At 40.1% G+C, this 12,044-nt stretch overlaps 1 protein-coding gene across 4 annotated transcripts in view; it reads left to right on the top strand.

Annotated features, from left to right (window-relative positions):
* Nucleotides 1-11,658, top strand: part of Zdhhc17 (zinc finger, DHHC domain containing 17) — a 68,288-nt gene extending 56,630 nt beyond the window's left edge. For 3 of the 4 annotated variants that reach the window (NM_001359624.1, NM_172554.2, NM_001359622.1), the window contains exons 11-17: nt 2,752-2,876; nt 3,754-3,816; nt 5,153-5,246; nt 6,055-6,138; nt 7,113-7,270; nt 7,874-7,968; nt 8,906-11,658. In NM_001359624.1, coding sequence (NP_001346553.1) covers nt 2,752-2,876; nt 3,754-3,816; nt 5,153-5,246; nt 6,055-6,138; nt 7,113-7,270; nt 7,874-7,968; nt 8,906-9,044 — 758 coding nt within the window. In that variant the 3' untranslated portion in view covers nt 9,045-11,658. The remainder of the gene's footprint in view (nt 1-2,751; nt 2,877-3,753; nt 3,817-5,152; nt 5,247-6,054; nt 6,139-7,112; nt 7,271-7,873; nt 7,969-8,905) is intronic. The other variant, XM_030245125.1, reaches the window with a different exon arrangement.
* The last annotated feature ends 386 nt before the right edge of the window (nt 11,659-12,044 follow it).

Here is a 12,044-nt window from a genome sequence, read left to right as displayed (position 1 = left end):
TGATTCCTTTACTCTTCGTAATAGCAACAAGTTAGAAAGTAGTACTCTGCTTTTTCAGCACATTCTGGGCATAAGACCAAGTGCTCTGGTTCCCGAGGTCACGCTGTCATTACAGAAAGGCAGCTGGGGAGAGCTGGCTGGGCTTTCCAGTGTGTTCTTGGATGAGGTCAGCCTTCTGTTGCCAGTCTACAGGCCTTGCTGTGTGTACTTTGGTTTGGGTTTCTGTTGAATCCATTGAACCTTAGCATCAGTGTGTAATGACTAAACGTCAAAAGCAGTAATACTTTTTTTTTACATCAGCATTTATTTTCCTTTATAAAAAAGATCATTTTCTTCTGACCTTTGTAAGGTTGACCTTTAGAAATAAATCTTGTAACCCTGCGGACGTAAGTGCACGCCCAAGGGAAAGATGCCAGCTTTTGGGAGCGGTTCACCTCTAGCCCAGACTCAACAGTGCTTGGCTAGGAGTGAGCGCTCTGGCTCTACTGAAGCTCAGAAATGCATTCAAGAGAAAACGAACAAATAAAAACTACCTTTATTTAAGAAAGAAGGCATTAAGATTGGAAGTTTTCTGGAAGTGGTGGCACACAGTTACTGTCACAGCACTTGGTAGGCTGAGGTAGGGTTGAGAGTTCAAGCCCAGCCTAGGGCATTAGCCTTTTCAGTCTCTGTTTAAGTTTTCTTAGTTTATTGGTAGGTATTGGTTTCTTGGTCTCAGTTTGCTTGCTTATTTCTAGAAGCACCTATTTATCTGTCTTATTGCCTTAGCCTTAAATTGTTATTTGGTAGGATTTATATTTCACTTTTTATTATTACTATTGTGTGTATGATGTGGCAAGTTCCTGCCATGGTGTCTGGTCTGTCGGCTCAGAGGAGCACATTGGGAGTTGGCTTTCTTCTTCCGTGCAGGTTATGTGTGTTGGACTCGGGTGTTTATGTGTGCACGGCACGTGTTTTTACCTTTACCCACTGAGCCATCTCACTAGCCCTCCTATTTAAATCAATTCTGGAACGTTTTCAGTTCGTTCGTTAGGTTTGGTTGTCTTCCAGACTGGATTCTTTGCCTTGTGGCTGCTGTAACTTTTCTCCTTTGATTTTTCTTGAGAGTGTGCTGGTGCAGTTGTTAGGCCATTTCTGTCCATCTTTCATCTCTTCTGTGATTAACCAAAGCGAAGTTACTCAGACTTTGATGTTTTCTCTGATAGATAGGCTTTAGAATAATTGTTGTGTTTTCCTGTCTGCTTTGGTGTCTGGATAATACCACTTTACCATCTGATCTGGCTGTTTACATCTACTAGTGTGTGTGTGTGTGTGTGTGTGCGCGTGTGTGTGTGTATGTGTGCATGGGTGTGTGTGTGTGTGTGTGTGTGTGTGTGTGTGTGTGTTTTGAAGCTCACAGTTAAAAGAGTAAGATAATGCTTTTTGCCAGAAGACTTGGCAGTGTTTTTTTTGATCAGTGCTGGTGCAGAGGTCGATGTGTCACTACGGAGCTGTGTGCTGGGATTGCTTAGCAGGTGCTGATAATGAGTCCCCTTTCTGCTTCTCTTGTATTTGATGTGGTTGTTCAGTGTTCAGATTTTAATCAAACACATGTAGATTATCTCATTCAAGTTGTCTTTGTAACTGTCCTTCATGTAAAATATAAGCAGGTACATGTTCATGACATCTTTCAGCATTCTTTTTTTTTTTTTTCTTTTTTCTTTTTTCTTTTTTCAGAGACAGGGTTTCTCTGTATAGCCCTGGCTGTCCTGGAACTCACTTTGTAGACCAGGCTGGCCTCGAACTCAGAAATCCGCCTGCCTTTGCTTCCTGAGTGCTGGGATTAGAGGCATGCGCCACCACCACCCGGCTTCTTTCAGCATTCTTGTATGTTAGTTATCTCAGCATCACATCTTAAAAATGCTATTGAGTCAACCAGATATTTTCTATTCAGGGCTGTGTTGCTTTAGCAATATTTTTTATAGTTTCTCATTCTTTTATATTTGTAAATGGCCTGGTGCATTTGTTGTAACCCTTGCTATTTTAGGAAAGTTTAAAAATGTTTCCTAAAGCTAAAATGCTTACCTGCTTCCTTGCCTGGCCTCAGCTTGATAGCCTCACCCCTGCATTGTTCAGGGCCCCCTGCTGGGGCGGCACTTCTCAGACTGAGCTAGGTCTGACCATATCCCTGTTGAGCCCTCCCTGGTGAGTCTAGGTTATGTCAAGTGGACAGCTAAAGCTAATCATGGCAGGTATCTCAAGAGTTTTATATCTGTACATATTTATATAGTATATAAAATTTTTAGTGCAAGAAAAAAAGTATGTGTTTAACTTTAAATGTGAAAATAACTTCATTTTGTTAAAAGCAATATTGATCACCTAATCTACCGAGTTTTCTGGTGTTTTTGAGACAGGGTTTCTCTGTATACCCCTGGCTGTCCTGGAACTCACTTTGTAGACCAGGCTGGCCTTGAACTCAGAAATCCGCCTGCCTCTGCCTCCCAAGTGCTGGGATTAAAGGCATGCGCCACCACGCCCGGCTCTGAGTTTTTTAATGTTTGCTGACTTTCAAAGTATTATGTAAGGTGAATTAATAGAAAGTCACATTTTTCCTTTCATACTTAGAAATGGTTATTATGGGAAAGTATAATCGGACTTAGAAAACATACCCTTTTGGCCGATAGATGTTCTTGTGTGGTAAGAGCATGTGCACTATAGCCCCCTGGAAGAGCTTGCCTATTACTGCTGTCTCGGATTCCTTAACTTGGACACATCTCAACTTCCTGTTCATCCACCTCCCCTTCCTTGCCAACAGCGTTGCTCTTTTCTACAATTTTGGAAAGTCTTGGAAATCAGATCCAGGGATTATTAAAGCTACAGAAGAACAAAAGAAAAAGGTGGTGATATACCCAGCTAACTAACTAACCGCCAGTTTCTCGGTAGTTGCAGCAGAGTCAGGGAAGGGCAGGAACTCTTAGAATTGGTGACAGCCCAAGCAGAATTGTGCGGGCCCATATTTTAAGTGGTGTCCGTCCTGGTGCCCTTGTGATGGCACACAGTCACACGCTGTGTGACTGACATCTCTCTCCTTTACAAAGATGCTCTGCTGCTTTTCAGAGGTGAATGTTATATCGGAAACATCTCTCTAGCACTCACCCCAAGGACATGGTTGTTAAATTACCCACTAAACTTGAAACCCAGTCAATTGAGAGTACAGATACCCCACTCCAGTAGCCAAAATACAGTATATGACTGGTGTAGGCATTGTTTTCCTTTGACACGAACTTGAGGCTAAATGTATGTGAAGTTTTTTGTCAGTAGGTAACTGGGCTGGGCATTGCAGATTTGTTAAGTAAGAGCTGTTTTAGCTGAATGCCATATATAATCTTGGCCCTCAGGAGGCAGTAGCAGGAGGACCAGGAAGTGGACCTGTCTGGGCTATGGGAGACCCAATCGCAAGAAACAATAAGAAAACAAAGCCAGAAAGCTCTTTTAAAAAGGAAACAAATCTTAATGAATCATTTCTGTCCACAGTGAACTGACATTAGCAAGTTCTGTGGCCTGCTCCCCGCTGAGGTGGGCTGCATACAAGTTGCTGTGCTGACGGTCCTCAGTTCCTATACGGTAGTGACACAGCACAGGCGAGTCACTCGTAGGTCTTATGTGAGCTTGAAAAGGTTGAGAAGAATGGCATGTTCCTAGTAATAACAAAGGAATTGGTGAGCATTATTCAGTTTTGAGTAAAAAGGTGGCTTTTGGTTTTTAAATCCACAGACGATAGTTGAACTTGCAGAGACTGGAAGTCTGGACCTCAGTATATTCTGCAGTACCTGCTTGGTAATATTCATTATCTTCTCTTATTTCTCTCCTCTTCCTGCTGACGCCATCATAGGACAGAGGGAGTATTGGGTAGAGCACTCCTCACATCCTGTAGTCTGTGGTAGATGAGACAGTGAGGGATGTTTGCATCTGGGCTGTGCCTGTTCCCAGTAGCAGACGCCGACAGCACATCAGAGTCCCACTCACACCGTTCTCATCCTCCTTACCCTTTCAAAATGTGACTCAGTGAAAACTGACAACTACTTAGCAGCAAACGGTTTGGCTATGGTTTAAATTTTTTCTTGAGTTTAAAAGTTCCATAGATTATTCTTCAGACAGATAGTTTTAAATACACTTTGCGTATTTGTCTGGAAGTGTCGGTGCAACTTGGAGTACTATGTCATCACTAAACTGAAAATTGGTTCTTTTCAATCAATGTAAAAATTCTCCAAATCATACATCAAATTAAAGGCATTTAAATTATATACTGCAGGTAAACTAATGTCTTGTTATTAGTACATAATAGTAAATAAATAAAATAATTCACATAACTTAGGATTGTGGGAAGGTTTAGACAGACAGCTCTGTTTTCCATTTATGATTGGAATATGTTTGTGCCTGTCCTTTTCATTTTCTGTCAGAAAAGGGAATTCCCCCTGACAGAAGACAGCTCCCCCTCCATGCTCTTTGTTAAACTCAGTTTTGTTGCTGTTGTTGTCATTTATTTATTTTTTTTGGCAAGTTGCTCAGATTCTTTTGAAGTGGAATTACCTAAAGGAAAATATAACCGAGTGCTACAAGTGGCGGCGGGTTTTGATGCCTCCTGTGCCTCCTTAATAGATATAGTCACATCTGTGAGAAAGAAGAACTCATCCTTCTCTTTAGTCCAGACCATTCTTGTTGGTTTAAGAGCTACAGTCCACTTTGTCCCTCAGAATATATATAACCCGTGAATTAAGTATGTAATAATCAGTTATTGTAACAGATTTATCTTTAATTCTTATTTTTGGAGAGTTTGTACAGTAGTAGGCCACTTCCTGTGCACCTACTATTCAGTCCAGAGAACTGGTGTTCAGAGTTCAGTTGTTACTCCATAGCATTGGCCATCCTTTTCTTCTTATTAACAAATTGTTTTAAGATTTCATATTATGGAGTACTTTACCTTTTGTTGCTATAGTTTTTGCTTTGAACAAATGAACAGTAATTTTGTTTGGTTTCCTTGGTTTGGAAATGTTGAGATAGCTTTCAAAAAATATAGTACTGTCTTTTTCCAATTGTATTTTGACAATATAAATGTTTAGCTTTGATTTTCTTATATACAGTGTTTTTATAATACTTCACTGTCTTTTACTAGATTCGGAAGCCAGTGAGGTCCAAACACTGTGGTGTGTGCAACCGCTGTATAGCGAAATTTGATCACCATTGCCCATGGGTGGGTAACTGTGTAGGTAAGTTACGTTAGCAACCTCTAAGTGTGTGATGGTTTAAATTCCTTCAGGTAACTGATGAAGAACAGTAACTAAATAGATAGTTCATTCTTACACCCCACATGCTTCCTAAATTAACTTCTTGTTGTCTGTATAGCAGCTCACTGAGTGCATGTCCATGTATGGGTGTGTGTGAAAATCAGTCTGAAGAGTCTAATTGTTTGACTGTGCATTCTTTCTGATGTCTGCTTTGTCCTTCTTTCTCCATCAAGTAAGAACGAATCCATCTGACGAGGCAAATACTGTTTATGTAAGCATGGAGCTGGAGAGAGTACAGCAGTAGTTGGTAATACTTGTAAACATGTCTCAGAGGCAGGGAGAGTAGCTGGGTCACACTCCCCATGCCACTGTGCATCCAGCCATATGAAAGCAGCTTCAGATGGACACGGTGATAGACAGAGAAGTGCTTACAAAGACTGCATGGCAGCGGGACAGGAGCCCTTGGAAATATCCACTGCAAGGCTATAAAAGGGAGATGGAAAGGCTTAATGGGACCCTCAGACCTAAAGAGCAGGGTTGAAAGCCACAGTTATGGTTTGTGTTCTTTTGGGGGACTCCCTTGCCTACAGATGAATGTTGTTGCTCTCCTCACAAGTGTATTCTTATTTTAAAACTATTTTACAACAATTTCCGTGAACCGTTTTACAAAATACATCACCTGTGTGATTACTGTCCAAGTCCCAGCACACGTGTGCCTCGTGAGTTCCTGGTGGGGTGTGAGCAGTTGCTTTTCTCTCAGCTGAAAGCCCTTGCTTCTGTGTTGTTTTAGGTGCAGGCAACCATAGGTACTTTATGGGGTACCTGTTCTTCTTGCTTTTCATGATCTGCTGGATGATCTATGGTTGTGTCTCTTGTGAGTACAATTAATTTCTGCTTTCTTAAAACATAAATGTTTATATACTTAACATTTAGTGTATTAACTAATTAATCTTTTAACAAAAAATGTATTGTTTGGGCATCTAATGAAGCCTAAAGAAAAAAACTAAGGTAACCTAATTATCAAACGTATTCAGTGTCTGGTACAAGCAGACCATGGTCAGTGAGCCCCCTTTAATATGAGCATCCTTTCTTGGGTTAATAAGCTCTGAAAGGTTTCTAACAGCTCACAGTCACGCGCTTGCTCCACTGGCCGGAGTGGATCCAGTGGCTATGCTACCTCCTCTTTGTTTCCCATCAAACAAACTTACAGTTAAATTTGCATAAACCTAAACTAATCTGCAAACCATGGTATAAAGTGCTGCCTACTGAGCAGTGGCCGCGGGTTTCAGAGTTACTATTTAAAGATAACTTGTCACTTGCTGCACCAGTGGCCTGATGCCTTAAGAGCTTAGAGGAGGAGGATGCTTCTTGTGACTTTGAGCATGGAAGACTGGAGATAGCAATAAACAGAAGGACAGAATCAATACAGTCCCCAAAGAGACGGAAACCATTCAGTCCAGAAACCTCACCTGATTCCTAGGTCAACATACCTAACAAGCAACACTTTCCTACCAGCAGAGGCCATTAATAATCCTCTGCCAGTTTTGTGTTAGAAGATCCAACTTGTAAGTTGCCTTGTGTCATTTATCTCGTTTAAAGACGTTTTCGCCAGTACTGGGAACATGGGATAGCAGGTCTAATACTGTTTATTCTTATCAGGCAGGAATGTTTTTAAGTGTGGCAGCCATTTTCTCAGTCTTTGCTCTGGTATGTTTTTATTGATGTCTTATAGAAGTACTAAGATTATAGAAACCATTGCTGTTTATATGATGAGTTAAATCTAGACTGTTGTCAGCGTACACGTGAGGTGACTGGAAGGGTAAATGTGTCGCCTGTCTTCTGATTTAGACTGGGGCCTTCACTGTGAGACCACGTACACCAAGGATGGGTTTTGGACATACATAACTCAGATCGCCACATGCTCCCCGTGGATGTTCTGGATGTTTCTCAACAGTGTGTTTCACTTCCTGTGGGTGGCCGTGCTGCTCATGTGTCAGCTGTACCAGGTGTGTGCCAGTGCTGCCTCCGTACCGTGCTGACCGTGACGCTTGTCTCTCCAGCCCCTCTGGCTTGCTACGGAGCAGTGCTATTCTGTATTTGCTTTTTCTTTCTGCCTCCTTTCTTTCGTATTCTAGTTTCCGGAGAGTTTTTACTCTTTATTCAGGTATTTGCAGTGGAACCTATTTTGAACTTACACTGTGAGACTGTTAATTTTGCTTATAAAAGTTATAAAAGTATTTATTTAAAAGTCCTTCATGGAACTTCTCTTTCTCTTTGTTTTTTTTGGAACAGTATTCCTTTGTAGAGCAGGCCGACTCTGAATTTGGGTTCTTCCTGCCTAAGCTTCCTGACTGCTAGGATTACAGGCATGGGGCACTGACTTTTCAAGACTCTGGGGGAGACTGTCCACAGTGTCTTATCAGAGTATGTGCAGTGTTCAGCAACGTGTGTGTACATATACTTTCATATTTAATTGTCTACTTCTCACAGTAGCAGTGATACTGTGTGAAGTAGCTTGCTGGTCTGTGGCAAACCACAGCTTTCTGTGCTAGAGAATTTTGTTCTATTGAATGTTCAGAAAGGCTAATGAGCTGCTTTCCCCTTCTTAGATAACATGTTTAGGTATTACTACAAATGAAAGAATGAACGCCAGGAGATACAAGCACTTTAAAGTTACGACAACATCTATTGAAAGCCCATTCAAGTATGTATATATTTATAAATGTAGCATTGTCCTTTGTTAATGTTTCCTTAGAAAGCAAACTCAATAATAAGTAGTAAATGCATCAAAGGGATGCAGTCTCCATAGGGATTTGTGCTTTCTATAGAACAACATCTGAAGTACGATGTTTCCTTTAGCTGTGCTTACCCGGGGTTTAATTACTACTGAGTTTAAGGTTTGTACATTAGTCAGGTCATCATAACTATGATGTAGACTCTGTCACATTACACAATATACAGTTATACTCTATGTATACTGTAAAGTTAGCCTCTTACCCGGTGCTTAGAAGTAATTGTGCACTAATTAATGAAATGTTTAAAGTTGAGGTTGTTTATAAGGCTCCTGCTGACCCTCACACGTTGGTATGATGAGTCACTGGATGCTTATGGAAGGGAAGACTCATAGATGAGGTCTGATTATAAGATAGAAGGTGTCAAGTGGGCTGCTTTCCAAGTGTTACTGAGTCTTAAAGTTCTAGCGCTCACCCCGGCATTCTTTATATAGTCCGTTAATTTTAGTAAAGGCCATTGTCAAATTTAGACTGTATAATAAATTGTTTTCACTTTTACTTCTTTTCTCAATTTTGGAACTTGTTTGATTAATTGGCAAAGTGCCAGTGATTGATGAAGCATGGTTTTTGCTGTTGTTGTTGTTGTTGTGTGTTTTAGAAGCAAATAATATATACACACTGAAGTGGAGCAGTTGGGTCACTCTAAAGTATAATTGTGTAATATCTTAAAAAGAAGAAAATACTTGCTGGTAGAGCTGTGGATATTCATTTTACAGTGATAAGTTACTTCTTTCTTGCAAGCATCCTGAGTTTTTAAGCTTAGAAAAAATTTAAACTTGAAAAGTATATAGAAGTTATTAAGTCACTCATACTAACTGAATTCTCCTTTCTTTTGGGGTCTGACTTTAGCCATGGATGTGTAAGGAATATTATAGACTTCTTTGAATTTCGATGCTGTGGCCTCTTTCGTCCTGTTATCGTGGACTGGACCAGGCAGTACACTATAGAATATGACCAAATATCAGGATCTGGGTACCAGCTTGTGTAGCAGCAGCGTCCGGATGCCAGGAACTCAGTGTTACTGAGTGGTGCCTGAGGATTGCGTCTGTCCCTGTCTCTCTCTCCCTCGAATCCACGTCCTTGGAACAATAGCATGCTATATGTAGGGCTAACCGTGAACTCGACAGCCTTGTTCAGTACTTTTATTAACAAAAGCAAACATAGACAGAACACACTGCCACGCCTAGGAAGAGAAGATCATCAAATGAATTTTCATGGTTTTTAATGTCTGAATTCACATCATACTCGACTTTTTGGTTTTGTTCTCATAACATTTTTCATGAAAAAGTGAACTTATTCTGTTACTAGAGATGGCATACCGAGGATAAATGTCGTTATAACTAAAAGTAAATTTATGTTATACGGCTACATTGTATTATGCAGTACTTAAGAGTGTTGCATTTAATTCCAAGAAAACTGTCTTAAATTGATGACTAGTATTATGTACATTTTAGATGTACATGTAAATACTGTGATGAGAATCATGTGGTTTTATTAGAGGTCTACTGTACTGTGTCCCCAAAGGCACGGGGAATAATGTTCATGGAAGCGGCTCGCTCTTGTGTAGCCGCCGGCTCTGGGGATGCTGGCTTATTTCTAGTTCAGTGAGATAATTTCTAGTAACCTTGCTCTGGGGTCTCACGGTCTGAAAATAAAGCACTTGCATGAGTATACTAAGTCATACTATTTTGTTGAAATTTAAAGCCCTACTAAGTGCATGATACACTGCATAGAATGTATACTAGCAGATACTGTCCAGTGAAGCATAAATTAGGATTTAATTTCATGTGCAAGACAGCCCAATTTTTAAAAGAGTTAAGATGGATTTTTTTCAAGAAGCAAAAAAAAATAAGCTAATGCAAAATTCTTTATTAATAGAGATAAGTGGATATGCTTTTTAAATTCAGAGCTGAGAAATAAATTGTAGACAAAATAATGGCGTCTAGGCTAAAGATGGGGCATGACCTCTGTACATAGCACATGTGAATAACTGAAAAGCTAATGGAATATTCTTGTTTTAATGATCTATCAGAAAGTGGAATTTACACCCCAGGGTTGTTTTAATTTCTCCAATATTGAGTATGTTTTGACATTGGTAACCCTTTCTGAAGCCTTCTCAGCAGATCTTACTGTTAAATGTGATGCACTGATCACGTTGTGTTGCAGCGTTTCCACACCCTCAGGGTCGACTTGCCACTGCTTCCATGAATATTGTTTACAGGGAGACTCTGGTTAGCCCTCATCCAAACTGTGGTTCGCAACCTGTGGGAGGGACTGGGGGCGGGGTCAGACTGACATCCTAGACCAGTGTAAAGACTGTGTATCTGTATATAAATAACTTATCAAATAGTTTTCTCTGTGTCTAGACGTGTTAGTGTTTTTACAGCTGCTCAGTTCATTTTGTCCAACCAAAAAGCAAAGGGAGATATGAATGAGCTTCTCGTGACGTTCCATACCGCTGTTAATAGGCACTCGCCCCTGCAAGTTCACTGCATGTCCAGTGCTAGGCAAACTTAGGATTCCCTGTAAATTGCTGGCTACAGGTATTAAAGCAATCTAGTGGTCCACCCGCCCTGCCTTAGGAGGAGGAGCAGCGGACATGTACATAGTTGATGCTCAGTGTTTCCAAGTACTACCATTTTATAGTAATCTCTGTGACCGTAAGTCACCTCCACAAAATACCCTCATTGTACTTGAGGGTTTTAATATTAGAATTGGCATATGTACTTTATTTTTGAAAAGGGAAGAGATGGGTGTGGGGTGGTAATAGCATTGTACCATTTTGTCATAGAATGTAAAAAAATTGGTCAACTGTACAAATGTCGGCTAGTTTTGGCTATTAATGGGGAGAAATTTTAGGTAATTTTTAAATTCAAAGTTTATAAAATGCTAGGATTTGTTTTAATTTTCTATTTCGAGTCACTTCACATGGAGACTCAGTTGCAATTTTTATCAGATACATTTTTATCAACAGTTAGAGTACGATGGTTTTCTCAGTTTGAGTAAGAATGTTGTTACCATGTTCTTTCTTTGTGGTACAGTATCCTTTCAGTGCAAGAGATGCTTCTCCGTAAAGCAGGCAACCCCTGTAGATGTGGAACTCCACGGAAGATATTGGCAAGGAGATGCGTTCCAGACTGACGGCTTGTTTGGGTCTCCGCGAGTCTGGAACAGGATTGTCAGATGGTCTGGAGGCTACTGTGCGCCATGTTTCCTTACTCCGCAGGCCTTGTGTGCAGGGCCGGATAAATCCAGTTCTCAGGCTGTGTTTGAAGGTTCCTTGGAGGGAGTTCTCACTGTCAGTTGGATTCCTTTACGAGCTAGGGACGAAGTTCTTGGGAGTTTTTTCATTCATATTTTTGTTGGTTTTGTAGGAGTTTATTTTAAATACTAGGCATAAAGAAGCATCCTACTTAAGCTATGAATGTTTTTGTTTTATATTTTCTTTATTTATAACTGTGCCAAGTATTATTCAGCTACTTACTGTGTTACTCTGTGGAAAGAAAAACTTGTAAAGTGTTTAATAAATCAGTCCTCCTTACATAATTTAAACCTGTCAAAATTTTGTAAAATATTAATCAAAATAAATATTGACTCTTAAATGTGGTGTCTGCTCAGTTCACTTAGAAAGACTGTAAAATAAAGATTCTGCAGTTCTGTTTTGATCGGATTGAAGTCAGGGGCAGGATTTATAGGGGTTTGTAAAAGTAAAACTGTTGGTGTTCTAAAGTTTCTGGCTCCTTGAATGTGGAGAAATCTTTTGCAATAAAAAGACAACCTTTTTCCATAGTATATTTTTGGATTCCATGGAGCTAATAAGGACCTCAGGAAGAATAGAAATCTGAATTTTGAATGTAAGTATGTCTAAAGCATTATTTTTACAAAATGATTTCTACTAAACTTTGATCCTGGTTATTTCAAATGCCAGGCATAGCAAACAAAAGCATTTTCTTTTGCAAATTTGAAAGGCAAAATTATGGCGAGGCTC

The sequence above is a fragment of the Mus musculus genome, chromosome 10 (genome assembly GCF_000001635.26).
Source record: "Mus musculus strain C57BL/6J chromosome 10, GRCm38.p6 C57BL/6J".
Classification (NCBI taxonomy): domain Eukaryota; kingdom Metazoa; phylum Chordata; class Mammalia; order Rodentia; family Muridae; genus Mus; species Mus musculus.
Note: the sequence above shows the minus strand (reverse complement) of the source record. Positions and strands in the feature narration are given on the sequence as shown.